We start from the raw sequence: 22500 nt of genomic DNA, 5'->3' as shown, positions 1-22500 counted from the left end.
CTAGTCAGTAAATTATTATCTCAACACAAACAATTTTAATTAAATATCCAAGTCTGCTTTCCAGGCATCACCCAGCAGTTAAACAGCATGTCTCAAAGTTTTAAATGATTTGAGAATTAATATTTATTCAGGTGGTATGTCTGTCTTGGTTGATAAGGTTGGTCACAAGATTCTGTTTAAGTTATAGGAATAGGTGGGCTTCTGGGATATAGTGCTAGACTGTTTCAGATCCTTCGTAAGTAGGTGTGATTACTATGTTGCACAGGGAACTCATTTCTCTAAGAGTCCAACAAGGGTCAGTTCTGAGACCTTTCTTCTTTAATCTCTATATAGTATAATCAACAGCCACAACATTCGTTTTTAGAAACATGCAGCTGACTCCAAGCTATATCTGCCCTTGCTTTTACAAGTGTCGAGGTTTGAGTGTATATACACCATTGACAGTGGATGTCTCAGAGCTTAATCAATTAAACAATTAAAGACAGGGCAGAGAGTCTGGTTACTGAAAACAAGTCTCTGAAAGAGGATCTGAATGGTTTGCAGTCAATGAGAGACCATTGAATTCAGGAGTGAATTCTGTATGGAATTCAGGAAATTTCACACCCGAGTCTCAGACCAACTATCTGTTATTTAAAACTCAAAAGAGAGTGGTTCAACCCGATGACTCAGAACTCGTCAGGAGATCAACAACGGAGAAAGTCAGTATTTTGGAGTGGTGACCTCAATCGCACTGAAACGCTGTGATCAGAAGCAGACCATTCAGCCGAGACATCCCAAAAATACTCAAGAACTGAAACAGTTTTGAATAGAGGAAGGGTCAAAACACTTTAATCTACAGATAGTGCTTGGCTGAGATTACTACCAGTAAAGGGGCATGCACTACTCACTAGATGATTACATAATTTTAAAAATAATTGACTATTTAATCAATTTGTTCAATAAAATAGGACGTTGTGCACCAGACTGCATTTTTTGTGAACTTAATACTGAAGTCACAGTAGTGTTGAATAACACATGGATAAATAAGATCTCTGAGGGTTGATGCAATGATACTATAAGAGTTCATTCAACCAACTCTGTGTGCTTCAAAAAATAAAAGATAAAGCATCTAAAAAAGAAATACCAGGATGAAAGGCCCAGCATTACAAGGTTTTTAACCCAACTGACACGATTAAGATAGTCCACGCTTAAGTTCTCTCTCTCTCTCTCTCTCTCTCTCTCTCACACACACACACACACACACACACACACACACACACACACACACACATGCACGCACGCACACCAGTATAAGTTTTCATTGAGAAGTCTTTTACAAGACTCTTTTACACACTCTTTTACAAGAGTGTCCTGGCCAAGACAAGCAGCAGCATAACTGACAGAGTTACAGACAAGACTGCAGACAAGAATCATTCACCACAAATTCATGAGAAGGGTATGCTTGAAATTCCACATTAGCACAAAGGTCCATAGTGTTGGGTTGTTTCCACGCTCAATCTGTGTCCATATTTTGTTTCCATACTATTCATTTCATTTGGCCTTTTTTAATGGTAACTCCTTGTCTGTTCCATGCCTTCAAGGATGCTCTTCATGCTGACTGTACTAGCTTCAGATGCTAGCTGGGCTAATGTCAGGAGCTAGCTGGACTGATGTTAGGTACTGCTTTGGTCTTGGTGGAGCGGATGTGTTACTGTCAGTGAGATGTGTGTTGTCAGTGATGTTTCTGCTGCTGGCAGTACTATTGTCTGGCTCTAAGATTGTGTGCAGAGTACGTTTTAGCTATTCATCCTTTTTCGTGAAACGGAGCCGTTTAACCTAGCAACTACTTAGCTCCACTAGCTAGCTATGTTACATACAGCGGCAGCCCACAGCTCTGCGATAGCACCAGTGGTGAACGTCAATAATTGATTAGTTGTCAGTTATCTGTCTGTTTTTGACGTGGCCATTTATTTCCCTGTTTGTACACTAGGGGATGAACATGTTTATTTTTGGCAGTGAGAAAGTGGGAGCTCTTGAGATTTTTAGTCTAATGTAATGAAATATATGGACATCAAATTGGATCTTTGGGGCTCTACATACATAATTATATCACTTGTTATTCTGTCACTGTGCCTGCATGATACAGTATACAAACACTCCAGGAATCGATTTCCTTAGAGAGCTTGAATCAGAGAGTACTCGACAGATACGAGGGTGGGGGTGGATGGCGAGAGAGTGAGATGGGAGTTCTTATTGTCCTTCTCACACCCTTGAGTCAGGGTGGGGGTGTAGGGTAGGAGTAGAGATGTGTGCCTCTAGACAGAACATGAAGCAGATCAGCAGATAACTGAACTGTGTGTGTGTGTGTGTGTGTCTAAGCGTGGGCGTGGGTGTGTGAGGGAGAGGGAGAGAGAAATTGGAATGGCCTACATACGAGATTGTTGGTTAATTGTTTTTCTTCACACTGTATCGGACATTTGCCACAGGACAATAGGTCCTAAATGTTAAACTGGGCTTTGCCTAGGGCTGCTAGCCAGTCTTTTGTGAATTAGGGCAGTCTTTCCCCTTAGAAATGGCCATTGGTACAAACCCAGTGCTTAACCCCCCCCCCCCCCAATCACCAGAGAGTGGGCTGCCCTAGCCTTGCACCGGCCTTGTTCTCATCAAGTGTTCCACTCTCTCTGGCCCTCTATATAGGCCTTCCTTTATTTCCTGTGAGCTTGTCATCCCTCACACAACCCCCCCAGAAGCATGTCTTCCTCTGTCAGGTCCCTCTCTCTCCGGTTTCCAATCTCTGCGGTTCTGTTCAGGCCCTCCCTTGCAGACAGAACTCGAGTGGCGGACAGGGAGAAGGCCAAGTGCGCGAAGGAAGCTTTGGGTGTCAGCAGCTGTACTTTCCAAGAGGTGACAACATACTGCCACCATGATAGGTTACCTCTCCTTATTACCTCTGTATTTAATGCCTTATTAAGCCTGAGTTATACATTTATGGCATAACGTGCACAGGGATGGCGGGATGGCGTGTGAATGATGGAAGCCCGTAGGTATCGATTATCCGAGATTACAGGTGACGGCACGGAAACATGCCTCTGAGAAAGCAGTAAGAGTGAATGAAAGCTCCCAGTGGGACCAACGCGCACACCCGGAAGCACTGCAATTGCGTTATTTATGGCACTGCACCCTCATGCCAGCGACGGCGGTTTAGACTGTAACGAAAGCAAACACATCAAGAAAGGTGGGCTCTAATGACGAGGTGTTTATTTCACTGAGCAGGTTAGTGAGCGCTGAGCGCTAGTTGTAAAGGCCGGTCGTCTCCGGCTAAGAGCAGTGAGCGCGAGGACTTTCTTGTGGTCCATCTAGCCTAGTGTCATAGTGGAAGCACACTTCAAGAACCAGGAGAACAGGCAGGCAGAATGGCTGCTTAGGACGTGACGTCGGACTGGCAATACTTGATGAGAAGCAGGGGAAGAGAGCCGCATAAGGAGGAGGTCCCAACAGAGGATTGCTAGAGGATAAAAGATCAGGTGGGGCTAGTTAGAATTCAGCTGAGTTCAGTCGAGGTTGTCACCGTGCTGCACGCTAAGGGGTGTGCACATATGGAAAATGGGCATCTGGGCGTGGCAGGGATAGTGGGCGAATGAATGGAGTGTGCAGGAGTTGTGACAGACATAAGTCTAGCTTTATGGCTGGATTTAACGCCATGGCAATGGGATTTTGACATTCACCCTGTACATCACTTTGACTCATTCGCTGAGCCGTAGTCGTTTAGCTGCTTGCTAGCTTTCTGCAATCTTAGAGCCTCTGTAATCAGCAATTTTGATGTAGCCAAGCAGATCTAGTCTGGTCACTTTTAACAGCCTCAGCCTCCTATCATTTGACTGTATGCCACTGGGTGGCATGAACAGAATGTGGCTTTGCTAGCTGTATGTTGCTAGCTTGATTGAGAATCTGCTCTTTAATTTGCATTCGGGCTTTGGAGAAACACCGCCAGAGGAACACTGTTGATGGTTGACCACTGGTTGGATGATACTGAAATAGATCACCAGAGGTCTACTGGTGACCGATGACCACTGGCCGAATGGCATTTGATTAAATCCCCAACACAGACCACTATAATAAAGATTTTATGATCTTTCAGGGGTGTTTTGGCAATGGAACTGGCATGCACCAGTTCTGCATGAATGGATGGCTTCATGGCGACAGCCTTTAGTAAACACAGCTTCGTGACTGATCCGCCCAGTGACAGGGTGAGGGATTTATTACCAGGAACTGTTACCCCCTGCTCACTTCGGCGATACGCTTTTTGGCACTCCTCCGTCATTTCGGTCTAATCTAATTTGTCATTTTTTTTCCATTCGTTTTTCCATTCGGTTGAGCGATCCAGCCACGGACAGGTCCGTTCGGGGGAAGACTGTTCGATCCTCTTCTGTCTGGGCAATAGTAATGGATGTGCCGACTGTATTTGTGCCCGCATTGCTTTCAGTGCGGCAGCAGGGTGGTAGAGCTCAGACTTGAGAAGGGCAGAACATAGTGCTTTGAATTAATTATGTCTCCCTCTCCGCTGGAACAAAAGTCTTGCTACCCTTCTTTTCTATGAGCGCGCGTGTGCGTCTGCCCCCGAGTGCCCCCTGCCTTCACAGCATGCTTGTCAAGGCCCGCCACGCCAGCAACGTCCGTCTTCTCCTATATAAGAGTGCACCTCTCGTCACAGGAACGACAGTAATTGGGGTCGATAAAGACTCCATCCTGGGCTTAGTCAGTGTGCTTGTGCAGGCTCTTAAATTGGTGATACAGCAGGCGTGTGTGGGTTTGTGCCGCTCATGCACCTTACAGATGAGCACCGAGCTGATCAGTCCAAGCGCTACTGTCTGTGAGAGCTTTGCTCAGAATCAACAAGAGTGTGTGTGTGTGTGTGTGTGTGTGTGTGTGTGTGTGTGTGGCGTTGGGATCGCGCACTGTCTGAACACCACTGCATCAATTGATTTCTATTTGTGCATGCACTCTTTTCTGTAGTCTTTGTATTCATTTTTTTAACTGTATTTCAGTTGATTGTATGTCATCTTGCATTCCATTAGAGTACGTGTGCATTTGTGTGTGTGTGTGCGCGTATATGTGTGTATGTACATGTGTGCGCGAGTGTGTGAGTAAATGCGTATGCGCGTGGGACTGTGCATGGGAATGTGTGTCTGTGTGTGTGTGTGTGTGTGTGTGTGTGTGTGTGTGTGTGTGTGTGTGTGTGTGCGCATGTGTGTGTGTGAAAGAATATATGCATGGGAGTGTGTGTGTTTGTGTGGGAGTGTGCATGGAAATGTGTGTGTGTGCTTTTGTAAGTGTCTGTGTATGTGTGTGTGTGTGCGTGTGTGTGTGTGCTTTTGTATGTGTGTGTGGTTGTGTGTGTGTATGTATGTGTGTGCGCATGTATGCAAGAGTGTATGAGTATGAATGAGTATGCGCGTGGGAGTATGCATGGAAATGTGTGTGTGTGCTTTTGTAAGTGTATGTGTGTGGGTGGGTGGGTGCGTGTATGTGTGTATGCATGTGTGTGAGAGTGTGAGTGTGTGTGATTGTGTGGGAATGTGTGTGATTGTGTGGGAGTGTGCATGGGAATGTGTGTGTGTGCTTTTGTAAGTGTCTTTGTATGTGTGTGTGCGTGTGCATGTATGTGCTTTTGTAAGTGTCTTTGTATGTGTGTGTGCGTGTGCATGTATGTGCTTTTGTAAGTGTCTGTGTGTGTGTGTGTGTGTGTGTGTGTGTGTGTGTGTGAGGTTAAGACATAGTTGCAGCTGCATCTCTGTGTGCTGATGCTGCAGTTCACAAGTATGCTCTGGCAATGCAATTTGATGAAATGCGCTGTGTGCTTTTAAAGCTCCTTCACAGCAAATGTACAAAGAGCTGAACCTCATCACACACACACACACACACACACAATCACATTTAGATGAGCACACACACACCCACTCAAATACAAACGTGCACACAAAACTGATGTGGTTTTTGGATGACAGTATGTAGTGGCTCTAACTGCAGGGCCCATTAGGGTTTACACTGCTAATTATTATCAACACACTGATATACGTATAAAAGCAATTTATTTCATGTTCTTTGAATAAAGGAAACGTAGCTTTTAGAAAACACTCACGTAAGGTTGCCATGTAACCTCCACAGTTCCAGAATGGTGGAACCCGTTCTTACACGTTCTTGGCTATGTTTGAAACACTACATACCACTCTGTATATACTGCATTCTGGTTTCCATAGTAGTATCCAGTAATCAACAAACACAAACCAAACTATAAGGTCACGTGAACATATGAAGGTCCTGCCCACTTGTAATAAGTGTTCTGTCACCGTTGCATGACAGAATGCAGTAAACCACAACAATCCCGCTGATCTCGTACCGGAATATTTGGTGGAAGGAGCGCATCCGGGCATCCTGGCATCCTGGCATCTTTTGCGTACTGGAAAAATGTATTTCCGTCTCACACAGCATACGGCATACTGATTTGGGGCCCAGTCAGTACGTGAGTAGTGTGTAGTAGGCTATTTTCAGCACAGCCACTGTTTACAGCAGTCGGTATTTTAATTTCATGTTTAGCTGCTTGACTTTGCTGTCTGTCCAGACAAAGATTTTTTCTTGCCATTTTCGCAGTGTGTAGGCGGCTATGCTGCATGTGACTGGCCTGTAAACAAAGTCCTGTGGCAGAAACGACACAGGAGTCATAGAAACACCAGTGCAGCCAAAACACAAATATAGTACTTTCCAATTCACCCATGTTAGTGTGGATTAAGCCTGATGATCATTTGCTCTCCGTCTATCTCTGTCTCTGTCACTCTCTCTCGCTTTCTCTTTCTCTCTCTCTCTTTGGTTTTCATTCATTTTCCATATGTGCACGCTCAGAGGCCATAGTTCTATATCTTAGCTTTGATTCCTGTCCTGAAGAGCTTGGTAAGTCACTGGTGAAGTCCTGGGGTTCTAGGGCCTAATCCCACACCCTGTACATCCCCTCTCTCAATCAAAACAAATGCGAATGGCTTGAAAGTTTGGGGTTCGAACCAATGTGTGGAGAGAACGCCTTCTGCGGGGTGAGGAATGAAGGCCAGCTCCCCACTGGGGGAGGAGGCTTGTCGAGTGCAGCGCACAACAGCCCACATCCTCATTCACATCCAAAAAGCTGACGAGGCTGCACCTGTCTGGTTTGCTTGTTTGTTTGTTTTTTGCACAGGGCGGAGCAGCTACCTGGCAAGTAGCGACAAACATTTGGGGAGACGGGATTCATAAAACAGGAAATTGGAATGTTTGGTTACCCTAAATACACAGATGTGCGCACGCACACTCACACACATATGCGCAGAAAGGCAGAACTGATAGAATGGGCAGGTGTGGGCTGACTTGTCGTTGAGAAACCAGTACAAGGAAAAGGTCACCAAGCCCACTGCGATGCAGCAGTGCTGTGGTGTGTGTGCTATGGCTAATGTGTGGGTGAGTGTGCATTTCACTCACCCAGAGACAGGGTGTTTGGATGCTAATTAGATCAGAGACTCGGGGGGGTGGATGGAGACTCAGGAGTAGGGGGGAGGGACTTTTGCCTTAGGTCTTTCTTTGAGTCCCTAGAGTCAAGCACCAGTATTTCATTTTGAATGGCCATTAATCGTCACCAGAAATGCTACCACCTAATACTGTCACAAAGAACACTATTCTCTACAGACTGCCTAATCTCATCCCTATGCAAATCTGCTGTTGGGACTGCTCCCCCTTTACATGCACATGCACACACACACACACACGCATGCACACACACATACACACACACACACACACACACACAGGCACGTGCAATAATCCTGCATTGTCAACTGTTTCAAGTCCCACCTCACAGAACCATGGGTCAGCAACCCACACCCACCCACAGCTCAGCAGAGCAGGGCCACACCCAGCATTTGCTTTATCACAGAACAAATATTTCACACAGTGATCATCTGCTCACCACCACCCTGCTCTGCGCTCATGTGGCGAACGTCAGAGCATCCCGTGTCTCTGTACTGCGATGTTACCATCTAGTTTTGCAGCGCAGGCAGTCCGAGGCCAGAGGCATTTGTCCATACTGCATGCGTGAAAACATACCTTTCACCTTTGTGTGTGTGTGTGTGTGTGTTTTTCCGTGCATGTGTAGGGGTGCACAGTTTCTTTAGAGAAAGCAGGAGGGGGAGTGCGAGCACGTGAGTGCTAGTCGCACCCCTCCCACCGTAAATTAAATTCAAATCCCAAAGCAATTAAAAAGCTGGCATCAATCTTAACCACTGCCTCTACACAACACTCAAACCCAACACTAAAACCTCAAACCCACAAATCCCATGGCCTGGATATCACTCTGTGCCAAGTCATTTCATCTATGTCACTTCAGCACTGATATTTACAACTCAAAGCTGATTTTGAGTCAACGTGAAACCAGAATCTACTTTTTTTCTATGTTAACTCCTGTTTTTTGTCATATTGATCATGAGTCATGACAAATGACAAATCATTTAGTCATTAATGAAAATGTATTGCAAGTTTGAATTCTAGTCGAGGTGCAGTGACTTCTGCATGAACAGCTTCTGACATTTCACTACGTCATCATGGATCAAAGGTGGGCCAAGAAATGATATCACCCAAGATATCTGGCAACATTGCACTAATACCAGCTAGCAGCAACTTGGCTAGGAAGTGTAGATTTGTCTTTTTGCTACCAACTCTCATTTCCCCATACCTAAGATACCACGGTAACACGCTCGAATGTTTACATTTTGAAGAAGGTGGAGTACTTGACAATACCAGATTATGTTCAAGGCATTTTAACTGGGATTTTTTAAAAGAATGCAACTCACCTACACGAGTTATTGATATATATTAATGGATACAGCAATTCTATCTGACAGCTAAAATAATTTTGTATACCAGTACCTATTGGGAGTGCTACCTTTTCGGTCTTACTAAACTAATATTCGTCACCTAAACACTGACCATCTAGCACTGTGTAAAGCGTAAGGACATGGATTTATTATCCTCCATGTTAGAATGCTGGCTAGGATTCAGATCTGACTCTTTTCATCAATGTGTATTGTTAAGATCTTGCTCCACCCATACATTTTCTTTCACACTTGGAAATACTTCATGCTAAGGAAGGAAAATACATGCTGGTTTCCCATTCATATTGACTTCATAGGATTTCACTGGCGTGGATTTCCCACGCTGCCTTTAGCCTGCAGTTCAGGAGAGCCTGCAGTTCAACCCGTGTAACACTGCTGCATGTTGGTTACCAGACCTCTCTGTGTCTGGCATTAAAAGAGGATATGGAGGTTTGGGGGATTTTAACATGGAGAGAGTGCATGCGTGCATGCGTGCGTGCGTGGTGAACAGTCTGGTTGTGGTTTATGGGTGGCTTGTTACAAGAACAGCAGTGTATGCTTTTAGGGACTGAGGGTGCAGATCCTCCTCTCTTTCATTTGCTCTCTTTTTCTCCATCGCTCCTCCCTCCCTTCCTCCCTCTCTCTCTCTCTCTCTCTCTCTCTCTCTCTCTCTCAGGGTATCATTATCGCCTCACTTTCTCTTTTACTTTCACCTTTCGCTTGATTTTGGCTGTTTTGTCTCCTTTCTTATCCTCCTCTAATCCTTCCATCTCTCCTTCTTTGTTTTTATTCTGTCTTTCTTATTCCATTGCGCTCTCTCTATTTCTCTCCTTCTGTCTATGATCTCTTAATTATGTCAGGCCCTCTGTGTGTGTGTGTGTGTGTGTGTGTGTGTGTGTGTGTGTGTGTGTGTATTAATGGTTTGTGCCAGGTTTAGCAGGGTATGCTGCATCCGTGTTGATTTATGACTGTTGTGGTCATGTGATAGGCCATGCAGGCTGTAGCAGCATTTATATGGTAATGAAATCAGAATCATGCTATCATGACTATCAAACACCCCCCGCCCAACACACACACACACATACACATACACACACACACACACACACACACACACACACACACACACACACACACACACACACACACACACACACTGCTGCACCAGAAGCCATTCCATGCACAGTAATGCAATGGTGACACTCATGATGAATACACACCTAAACATGTATGCAGGCACATACTTCAGACTGTCCTGTTGTCTGCATTGTGGCAGGACTATTTTTACTTTTTACTCATTTTGTATTAGTTTGTTATTTTATTTTTCTATGGAATTTATTTTTTCAAATGTTCTGTGCATAACACCACTACCACACTGAGCCCCCCACCTGTGAGGCTGTTGTCTGTCACCCGTTTTTAATTTACCAGTGACATAGTGAGCTTATCAGATGCCAGTTAGGTGACATTTAGCCCTTGTGTTTGGTATGAGCAGAGCACATAACCATGATGTATTCAGATGTGAGATTTGTTGGCTGAGAGTTGTTTCAGCACCATGGAGAGTGCCCTTGGGGCTTCTATAGAGTGAATGGGATTAGGCGTGAGCCTTGTGCAGTTCTCTGGTTTTGATACACCAGAGGAGTTTGCTGGAAGGATATCTTGCTGATGGGCTCATGGGATTCAGAAGTGGCATGTTTGTGTGTGTGTGTGTGTGTGTGTGTGTGTGTGTGTGTATGCATTAATGCATACGTTCATGAGTTTTAACATACTGCCACATCAAGTGTATACGTGTATTCGGTGTTGTGTACAATCTTGTCTGTGTTAACTATCATTAGTGTGTGGAGGACTGTAGGTGTGAGCGTGTGAACTCCATGTGGAGCTTTTCATTGCTTATAGCCCAGCACATACACACACACACACACACACACACACAGGATCTTATAGACTATGAACTCTGGGAAAGGTCTGAGTAGGAGTGAAGATGAGTATCACAAGCTGTTTTTTGTCCTCATTCGTAAGATGGCAGAAACTGTGTTTTTCAGTTGAACCAAATCCTTCCTAGATCCTAATTAACTGAGTTTATGCACAGGGACAGAGAGAGAGAGAGAGAGACAGAGAGAGAGAGACAGAGAGAAGAATGCAGGAGGGAACAGGGTATAAACACTCGCTGCCATTTGGTTAATTCTGGTTTCTCTGTTTTTCCTCCCCAGTGATCTGCTGTCTTCAAAGTATGTGGAGAGGCATATATCAGAGGAGGGGAAAGCGTACATCTCCAAAGTAAGTTTGCAAGCTGTTTGCAAGCAAGTCTCACTGCTGGGGTTAAGTTATACACCTCTTTCACTGCTGGGGTTAAGTTATACGCCTCTTTCACTGCTGGAGTTAAGCTGCGTACCTGTCTCACTGCTGGGGTTAAGTTATACGCCTCTTTCACTGCTGGGGTTAAGATGCATACCTGTCTCACTGCTTGGGTTAAGTTATACGGCTGTCTCACTGCTGATGTCAGGAGGCATTCTGGCAGTTTAACATTGTTCAGAGTGTGACCTCTGTGTTTGGGAATGTCGGAGTCTGTTAACGAACAAATTTGTTTCAGACGTGTTTGTGAGATTTTTGCCTCATGAATATGTGTGTTCGTACGGTCAAATGAATGGTAATTTGGGCTTTTATAAAATCCCCCTGAAGATCAGTGACTATTGCGTTGCAATACTGTGATGGCACAAGTTCAGAACTCAACACTATTATTAAGACCAATACATAATATGGCCAACGTTTTTCCATATTTCAGAACCAAGCCCTTTCCTCCACTGTAGTTGATCTCGATAGCTATTTGTCACCTTTATTTGTAATAGAGGATAAAAAAAATCAATTTGTCTAGTTAAACGATGATTAGAATAATTCAACTATCGACTATTTGATGAGCTCTCTGTCACGATTAGTCCCTCCCATCTTCCGTGTTCGGTGTTTTCCCTGCCTTGTGTATTTTAGTTCCATGCCACAGTTTCGTTTTCTCCGCCCCTCGTTGGATTGCTTACACCTGTCCCTCGTTTCTACCTTGTTAAGTTCATGTATTTAAACCCTGTCGTGTTCCCTGTGTCTTTGCTGTTCATTGCATGTTTATTCGAATGGTTGTGTTTCTTTGTACTCTGTGGCTTCGTGTTTATCCTAGCCTTTGTGTTTCCTAGCCTCTCTTATAGCCTGCTTCCCCTGTTTGCCTTCATGTTTTGTTTGTTTAATCATGTATCCCCATGCTGTCCATGTTGGCTCTATGACCCTGGACTGCTACAACGAATCAGATTTTGGATTTGCCCATAATAAATCCTGCTCTGCTCCGCACATGCGTCTGCCTACGAACCGCTCAAAATTACACTCTCAGATTGGATGTGAATGGTGAAATTAGGAGATTAGGAGATTCCTACTGTAACAAAAGAAGTGGTATTGCTTAACTAATGCAGCACCCCATCTTGCTAGTGGCAAAAATATTGTTTTAATTATTTGGAGGTGTGTACACCTACTACTGAAATGCCTGAAAGTGGGAGAATGAGAAAGTAAAGCCAAAAGGCTTCTTGGACTCTTGACTTTTGCTCTTTCTTTGACTCTTGGCTATGCTGAGCGGCGCTGGATTCTTTCCCTCTAATTTAGTCATATCAAATTCCCACCTAACCGCCAACCAGGGAGTGCAAAGGCTGTCACACGTTTCCTCTGAGGCACATTCAGCCAGTCAGCATGACTTTTCTAGCTACAGCTCATGTAAAAACGGGGGGCGGGGTGACGTGCTGGCACTATCCACCCCTTTCTGATGCATTGGCAATCACACCCGTGATTGGCCAGTGTCTCTGTAATTGACAGGGAAGGTGAGCTTGCCGCCCCTCCCGGCCAATTTTGCTCTCTCGGGGTCGAACTCCCAGTCTCCTGATGATGGGGACAAACACTTTGCACCACTCAGGAGCTTCGGCTGAGTACCTTTGCTTTTGTGCTGTAGGCAACTTAGTGAGTTGGCTGTCTCCTCTTAGCTAACGATTGATTTATTGGACACCAAGCAGTCTAGGAATGCCCCGCGCTTCGCCTTCTGCTGTGTCGACAGCTCGCGCAGACCCGCCCAGTTATACCTGAAGCACAGCAGTGTTTTACAAGCATATATATATATGGGTATGTGGTATATAGATTTTTCTCGCGGGATTATTTCAGGAAGGGCTCTTAAAAATGGTGGGCCAGCACAGATCAGTCTGTTCCACATGCAGTCGGCGTACCGAACAAGTGTGAAGCACGAGAACCAATGTCTTCATTCAAGGCAATAAAAAAGGTGGACATTGGACACTATGGACATTGTGATCTGGGTCTGGGTGTTCCACTATAGTGACCAGATGATGCTTGAATGTGTTTAGACTCGGCTGGGTCAGTGTTATCATGATTGTATTGGACAGGTAGGTTGAATGTGTAGTACAAAAAAGCCACCTTTTGGGATTGAGAGGGTACTTATAGCCCAGAACAGACAGTACTGCTTGATAGTTTCATGGCAGCCTGTTCCTGCTCACAGCAAAATCGCTAATGTTAAATTAACACTCACAGAGTTAAATTTAACACTGGAAAACTATATATATGTCCACACTCACCAGTGTTAAAGTGACACTTACACCAGCGTTATATTTTTAACACTAAAACTGTGTCAATTTAACACTTTGTGTAGTTGAAATGTATTACTAGTCTACAATCCCTGTTGTTGAATTACACTGGGTTTGGTGTTAGAAAAAAAAACTCCACTGGGGTAGAATTTTAACTCGTATTTCAACACTTCTGGGAGTACATTTACATTTATCTGACACTTTTATCCAAAGCAATTTACAATTATAACTGAGTACAACTAGAGCAAATGAGGTTGAAGGGTCTTGCTCAGGGGCCCAACAGTGGCAACTCGTCAATGATGGGGCTTGAACCAGCAACCTTCCAATTACAAGTCAAGTACCTTAACCACTGAACACTTTTCAAGGAACCCCACATAGCTTTTGCAGCCACACACACCGGTGAATTAGATAAATAACTACTGTAGTAGAATTTAAATTGTATTATTGCACCATTTGGGATTTTGTGTAAACGCACCAAAAAAACCCTCAAACATTCCAGGAGGCTTTAAATAAAGCCTTAGTACAGCACAATGCAAATGCAACCACTGAAATATTATTTATGGTATGTCACATGACAAAGCTGCAGAATTGACAAAAGCATGACAAAGCAAAAATTCATTCTGTCATCCATCCAGAAAACTGTCTCTCAGAAGGTCTAGTATCACCTACAAAATCACTGTAAAGAAATTGTTGTCTCTTCAATCCAGAAAGCATTCATGTGTTGATCAAAAGACTGCACTGACATTTGTCATCTTTCACAAGTGTCATCTTACACAATCTTAATTAACTTTCACAATTATATTGACAGTCTTGTTAAAAACAGGCATTTCATTTTCAACATCACTGCACACAAATATTCCAAACTGTTATTCCATTCCATACTTTTTGTAATATTTAAAAAAAAGTTCAATACGGATTTTTTTAAAAGTTGTACTTCCCTTCAAATCGCATGTGCCAAATGTGTAAGAGTGGACCGATTCACCAAATACATCTTGGATAATGAATCATTAGGAATGCTTAGGAAATTAGTTTTGTTCTACATACAGATACTTACAGTTTATGATGGTCAGACATCAAATGCCCCAAATAGCACATCATACTATGGATTATATTTGGCAAAAATATATTCAAAATTTCAATTAAAAGTAGTCATCATTTCTGTTAATTACATCTCCAAGTATCAAAGGAGGCATCATGCCTGTTACGCAGGAGGCAATATATGTGTTACGCAGGAGGCAACATACATGTTACACAGGACGCACCATATGTGTTACGCAGGGGGCACCATACGTGTTATGCAGGAGGCAATATACGTGTTACACAGGAGGCACCATGCTATGCAGGAGGCACCCTGCCTGTTACCCAGGTGGCACCATACGTGTTACGCAGGAGGCACCATATGTGATCTGCAGGAGGCACCATACCTGTTACCCAGGAGGCACCATACGTGTTACCCAGGTGGCACCATACGTGTTACCCAGGTGGCACCATACCTGTTACCCAGGAGGCACCATACGTGTTACCCAGGAGGCACCATACCTGTTACCCAGGAGGCACTATACGTGTTACGCAGGAGGCACCATGCCTGTTACCCAGGAGGCACCATACGTGTTACCCAGGTGGCACCATACGTGTTACACAGTTTCTTTGTCTTTCTGTCGCTCCTTTTAACATGAATAACAGAACCTTCTAAAGGTGACAAAGGCACCTGGACTCCTTCAGAATTTTCTAATCATCCACAAGGGGCCTAAGAATTGGATCAAGCCCACATTTCCCTCAGAGTCAAAGAGGGTAACATAAATATTCATCAGCAGTGAACTGAGCTTAGGTGATACATTTCTTAAATTGAAATAAATGCATCCAAGGTCATGCATTCTCATTTTAGGGCCTAATGAATTAACCATTTGAAGGTCATCGCAATAGAGCTGAAGCTAAACAGCATGGACATGCTGTGACAAACAATGGTGTCTAAAGTGTGATCCATCATTAATGTCTTTAGAAATATCTTCTTCTTGTAGTTTTGCTTGCTGGAAAGTTATACAGAGCACTTTATTACTAAACACTGAAGAGTTCCTATGACAGATACATCGGTGGATGTGTCTTGGCTACACGCCCAAGCTGTTCGGTCTTTATGTACATCAGAATGCACACCAAGAACATACTCTACAGGTTCAACAATGATCCATTTTTGTGCAAAACATCTGTGTCTCTGATTTTCTGTGTTCACGAATGGGAATGTATTTTCAAGCTGATCAAAACAATCCTCAAGGTTATCTAGGTCTCGTTTAGGCGAGTCAATTGAGACATATAAAAATTACTTCCTTTGCTTATGCATGAATGTCATTCACAAGCTCCTCCATCAAACCATCCAAACATTGTAGTGCATTCAGAAACTCCAGATGCTTACACTTGAGAAACAACCGAGCTATACATATCCATTAAGTGCTTCCTTTTGATAGGAGCCTGGGCTGTGACAGGATTTACAAATTTTGAATCACATTGGCTGTTCACTGCCAGACTATTTCTTTTATCAGAAACAATCTCTGCATATACCCCTGACAAATGCTTTTTAAACCCGTAATATGTACAAAAAGCAGAGGCGCACACAGGCTCTGCGCGTTTTTAAATGTCAAGAATGTCCAGGTTACAAACCACGCTTAACCTTCCAATGACGAAACAGCAGCGAACGATTTTTGTGGTGAACTTTTCAAATGCAACATCTCAACATTGTTCAGCATACAAATGTTTACAGCTCGAAAGGTGACCATGAAGTCTTGACTATTTTCTTTGACCTGTGGGCTCTCCTTAGCTTTGGCCCCACCAACACTGTGGTTGGGCTGAAAGTAAACATCTTGCACAAAGCATCATCATAGGATACAGCGAAAACAAAGTGTGCCTTGAAGAATTTGTCAAAAGCTGCAAACAGCAGTTTTTTGCTGCAGGGAAACAACTTTCTGGTCCAGGAAGACGCAGTAATTCTGGTAGTAGCACAAAGAAAAAAGGGCTGTACTGATCCAGTTTTCTTGTGGAGAGTCACAGGTCTTGTTCCCTACCTGAAAGACTGAAACAATACAGTTGGAGGGGTGGGAATATCGAACATCCTCTGAAGTTCCAACACTTGCTCGATAGTATACAAAAATATGAGTCCACCTAGTGTGCATGTTTTGATTAGTCTATAGGGAGACAGGTAATGCGTTGAACACACTGAAAGAGCATCAGATTGTTTGCCATGTTTTATTGAAAAAGAATGAATGTGCAACAAGAAGAATCATCATAGAACCGTGAGATGGAACAGGTGGAACGGACGAGCAAAAACAAGACAGGTGGAATGAATCAGGACAGGGACTGGCAAGTGTGGGGTGGAGCCAGGGAAGACGAAATAAACAGCACATGGAAAAAACATGAAAAACAAAGAGCCACGTGTTGGCGCCATGGAGAGCAAAAGAAGATATGGGGGGATCCGTCACAAGAACACATTCTCATGAACTTCATCGGGCGTTTCACAGCTTCAGATGTACTGTGTTTTTTTTTATCATGTTTTTTGCCCTTTGATGTTGGGGGTAAAAGATGAAGAAGCAGGATGATAGATACCATGTCACCTAAATCCGAAATAACACAGCTAACCATAGGCTTTTAATAAAGGCAAACTGCAAAAAATAGATTTTGTCTATATATATATATATATAAATAACTATATTTTTTACTGTATTTTACTGTAAGTTTACTGTATTTTTATACATATACTGTATCAGCACACACTTTTTAATTGCACCATTAAAATGTGGAAATATATACCATGTAAGCTCAGGCACCTGACATCGTGCTCACTGTCTGAGTATATGAATTTTGCTCCTTGAGTAGCCAGTTCAAGATGCAAACAATATACCTTTAAAAAGATGTTTTGGAAAATGTGGTGAAAATATACATTTTATTCTCGCTCATAATTGTAACTGGTGGGAACCGGCGGCAATCTAAGTTGCCTCAGTTGATTAGTTAGACCCAATTACAAGTTGAAATAATACACTAAACATGAGCCGAATCTTAGCCGAATCATGCTCAGCACTCAAGCCCAACAACCCAGCTTTGAATATTTATTGTTGATTAGCCACAAAGTTCTGGAGCCCTAAAAATGGTATTCAGGACAGCCCTAGTCTTCAGGCCATCTTGATAACTCAATATAATTCCAAGGACGTACAGTTTTGGAATTACAGTTGAAACTGAAACCAGTTAAGGATTCAGATGAGTATTCTCTTTCATCTGAGGGGACACACAGAAAATTTGATGCTGTCGGTTTGGTTTCTATGTCTGACAGCTCTGGTTTTTCCATCTTGGACCGTAACAAGACTACCAATTGTAGATTCACTCTTAATAAACATCGCTTATCTCAGTACCTGTGCCCTAGCTGTACTTGTTAAACCTTTCTTTGTCTTTCAATTCTTACCAAATTCTCTTCAGGAAAGACCATAAAAGACACTTGAGATGAGTTCACGAGTTAATCAAATATGTCTGAAGCAACATCAATGCCAGAAGAGTCCTTCAAATCCATACATTGCGTCTGGCAAACTGAATTAGGCTAAAACTAATAAGTATAAAAAATAAAAGGCTGATTAAGATTTTCACAAAGTCACTACTGTACTGTACTAGGATGTGTTCTATGAGTCGATGACAAGGCACTTTTGTGAGTCGCTCTGGATAAGAGCGTCTGCTAAATGCCGTAAATGGAAATGGAAATGTACATGTACATGCCACCCATCCACATGAAACCAACATTTTAGTACAGAGCTCTTTACAGACACCCTGCAGGGTGAACATTTTTTAAACTTCCATTTTTCAGCATTGATGTATGCACAGGAAAAACATAGATTTTTCAAAATGCCAACACCATGCATAAGTTGCATATCTGTTTCTGTCTTTATTATCTGAGCGTGGATGGAAGCCACTGGATGGCTTCTGTTTACACTGCCATTTTGGGGTTTGATTACGTTACAGCTGAATTTTGCTTTACTTGTACAATATGCTCAATGCGGAGGTGCCAGGATGCAACATCCTCAGAGCTTTTAAGTCCACCCATCTTACCAAACCTTGTCAGGAACGGTGATTTTCGACCCAGACAGACAGGCCCAGTAGACCTGGCAGCTGGTGGACTAATTTTGAGAAGAGTTGTTATTGCTGAAGAGTGGCGAGAAATTTTCAGATGTCAAGGCCATCGCTCGTGGCTTTTAGTGAAATGCTTCAACCTTATATCGACTGGGAATCAGCGATGAGATCACCTGTCAGTGTTATGAAAATGTTGCATGCACGCTTTACTACCTAAGTGCTGAAGGAACACTGCAAGGCCGCTAATGCCTCTGGCCTGCCACAACAGACGGCCTCAAAAATAGGCAGACTAGAATGATCAGAAATCACAGCCCACTTAGACTCGAAGTACATTAAGCTGCCTTTCAACAAATCTGAAATAGAAGAACTTATCACTTATTTTTTTCCATGGCCATGGCATACCTCAGTGCCTGGGAGTCGAAGACAGTACTCACATGGGAATTAAGCAGCTACGACTCAATGGACTTGTGACGGTGGCAGCACAGAAAGAGTGAGAGGCGAATCTTGCTCTGGAACATCCTTATTCTGGGCACCGGTGTGGCAATGATCAATAAGTAAATGATTGGGACCGTGGAAGGTGTATGTGTGTGTGTGTGTTTGTGTGAGTAAGTGGGCATGTCCCTACTGCTGGGCGCTTGGCGCACCATGACATGGAATGCCCATGTCAAAACTGGAAAGTTCTCACGGAATGTACAAGCCACCTGTGACTACAGGTACATGTTCACTGAGGTGGTAGTTAAATGGCCTGGAAGCATAAACAATAAAATCTGAACATAGAGTTTAAGATTGACAAGGCCTTTAAAAGGTCTTACAAACGTACCTTATGAAGGAGTATGTAAATGGTGGATGTATCACTCAGTACTGTCCCTAAGTGGGCAGTGGACATAAATCTTAATGTCCTTGTCATTTATGCATGCTTTGTGCTCCATAAAAACTGTGAGGCTTACAGTTGATGTGTTTGCAACCACCCAGTCTGTGAAGCACCTCCAGCCATCCACCCACACTAATAATTTCACAGGAGACTACAATGAGGCAAAAGGAAAGAGAATCAGAAGTGTGCTAACAGAATACCTTTATCCTTAAGAAGGTAACTAAACGGACAAAATGGACACTACTAGTGGTGATATGTATCTAAAATTAGTCATTGTTTTAATTCATAACTAAACGTGTGATCATATTGACTTTGAGCTAAAACATACATTTTTGTGTACACTCATTTTAAAGTGCTTCTGTATTACTGTTTTGGGGTTGCGAGTGTGGTGGATATTAGTGTTATTTTAGACTTCATCAAGAAAGACACAAAGTCTTAGCGCTTGCAGACAGGGAGCATGCATTTATTCAGCAGAAACCACCTCCAAAGAAGGCACTTCAGACGGTCTTAACATGGGTCACGCTTCATCAGGGACAAAGAAGGTTTAACCAATTGGTCACTAAAAGAGATATACGATACTCCATTTACATTTCGACCCAGTTATAAACAGGTTGCTACTTTCTTAAGAGGCTCTCCAATGTTAACATGTTATTACTACACACTCACTAGCATTTAAAGTCCTGCAAGCTAACATTTTTCAAATTAACAAGCTTGCCTCATCTCCAAACTCTGCAGCAACTGATCTATTGTAATAGATTTCACATAACATAAATTATATAACACAAGTTACTAGTTTTGCTCATTAACTAGTAAACCTAAAGTGGCAACAACAGCCAATTTTACTGCCAGTGTTAGTTAGCACTGGCTAGCTAGCCAGTATACCTGTAAACCTACGCAAATTAGCCACTGAAGTTTGCTATTCTCGACCTAACTAAATTTCATGGCTAATAGGTTCAAAGTTAGCTACTCAATGTAAAATAAAGTTAACTAAATAAAGTTATTCTTTCAGTTAAGTACTGTGCTGCAAAACCTGAAATGAACGTTAGCTATCTATCTAGATATCTGTTAACCACTGCCAGTTAGCTTACACTGGGGCTGAGGTACGGCTGGAGAGTTCCAGCTTGGGTTTTATATTCAATCAGCTTTATTGTCATATCAAAATATTAAGCATAAAAGCACATGAAATTCTTATACCAATGTTCTGGATTATTATGTGATGATGCTGTCTGCAATTCTTGTAGAAAGTAGAAAAAATAAAATAATTTAAAAGCTAATTTGCAGAACCAATAACAGAAGCCATCCATTGTATGTACTTTCAGAATAGAGAAAAAAAAACAAAAAAACAAAACGTAAGTATGTATGTATGTATGTATGTGCTGTGTGTGTGTGTGTGTGTGTGTGTGTGTGTGTGTGTGTGTGTGTGTGTGTGTGTGTGTCTGTGTTGTCCTGCTTCTTTGTGTTGCTGAGTATGGCACTGATGCATGCTGGGTCATTAGTCTGGGGAAGTCTGGCTCTGAGCCAAATCTTCTCTCTTCAGGAATGAAGAGTGTGAGAGAGAGGGAGAGGAAGGAGGGTTTTCTCTGGGTGCATACTTTGTGTGTGTGTGTGTGTGTGTGTGTGTGTGTGTGTGTGTGTGTGTGTGTGTGTGTGTGTGTGTGTGTGTTTGAGAGAGAGAGAGGAAAGAGTGTGTATGTGTGTATCTGTGTATGTGTGAAAGGGAGAAAGAGAGACTGCCTTGGGCACTTGAAGAGATAAGGACCCTCATGCATCGAAAGTCCTGCTTGTGGTTTAGAAACCATAAAACCAGACAGAAAGGCTTTTGGCAAAGCTGACAAAGAGTCCATGTTCATGCAGTGAGAGAGAAGCTGTAATGTAACCCCAAACAGCAAGAGTGAGATTGAATAATAACAATTTAAGAAAATGCTCTCTTTATATTATTACTTTTATGCAGACATATAGAAATATTTTATATTTTATTGGTTTGGTTTTCTGTTCGTTTATTTATGTATTTCCTTTAATTAAATATTAAGGTTTATCAGAACTTTTATAGTGCTTTGGCAAAATTGTATAATCACATATTTATAATGCCAATAGAGCATTATAAATGAAAATGAAAAATGAAAGTGAGAGAGAGTTAAAGGAAACAGACATGCCAGGAGAACGCTCCAGAAAGGTCCTCAGGGAGGAAGGAGAGCGACCCCTAATCCTAATGGCTGGCAAGCACTTATGCTCAGAAGCATTTTTGTAAATCATGTATATACACACATACACACACTCACTCACTCACTCTTATGCATCGGTGTGCATACTGTCAGCATATTGGACATTTAAACCGGGTGGGTCAGTAGTGGCACTGAAAGAATTAAAGTAACTGTCTTCAAAATTCTAAATTCTGGTGGATTTTACCAGGAAAACGTGTGTACACACACAAACTCCACAGCCCTGCAGGACCTTTGACCAACAGGTTAGCATTTAATGTCTTTAAGCAACATTTCTTCAGCTAAGCAGTGCTAACAAAGCAGTGAGGGTCCTCTAACATGACCGATTAGCATAATCACTTGCCATCCTATTTTCTCCACTGTAACCCATGGGCTTCATCAGCATTAGCATTAGCCAGATTTCCAGCACAAGGATCATCTGGCTTACGAGCTACAAGCAATCTTGAGGGGCAGTTCTTCAATGTGTTTCATTCCTTGCGATCTCAGCCTGATCACCAGAGGCCAGCCTGTTGCCTCTGTGGGTTTGGCACTGGAGACTCTGCAAGTCATTGGTATGCAGAGACACGCTCCTGATATCAGCAAGGCAGAGGGCGCGCACAGTGATAAATTGTCTGCCAATTGGTTTCTTAGCGACAGGGCCAGGTTGTTTGTGTGCCTGTGCATAATTAAGCCATTAGCCGCAAAACCATTTTGCATATCTCTCGGAGAAATATCATAGATAATGATGTGGATTATAACAATAATACCAATAATAATAATATTTCATTTATAAGCAACATCTACCCAAGATCATACATACATACAGTACATGAACAAAAATAAAACTAGCTAAATAA

General features: G+C 42.8%; 1 protein-coding gene across 5 annotated transcripts in view; it reads left to right on the top strand.

Moving 5' to 3' along the window:
• Window positions 1-22500, top strand: part of adam22 (ADAM metallopeptidase domain 22) — a 67928-nt gene that overhangs the window by 9620 nt on the left and 35808 nt on the right. For all 5 annotated transcript variants that reach the window (XM_081715178.1, XM_027009520.3, XM_027009522.3 and 2 more), the window contains exon 4: window positions 11072-11138. In XM_081715178.1, coding sequence (XP_081571304.1) covers window positions 11072-11138 — 67 coding nt within the window. The remainder of the gene's footprint in view (window positions 1-11071; window positions 11139-22500) is intronic.

The sequence above is a fragment of the Electrophorus electricus genome, chromosome 1 (assembly GCF_041902795.1).
Source record: "Electrophorus electricus isolate QZ-2024a chromosome 1, ASM4190279v1, whole genome shotgun sequence".
NCBI lineage: Eukaryota > Metazoa > Chordata > Actinopteri > Gymnotiformes > Gymnotidae > Electrophorus > Electrophorus electricus.
The sequence above is the reverse complement of the archived record's forward strand: the minus strand, read 5'-3'. Positions and strand labels throughout refer to the sequence as shown.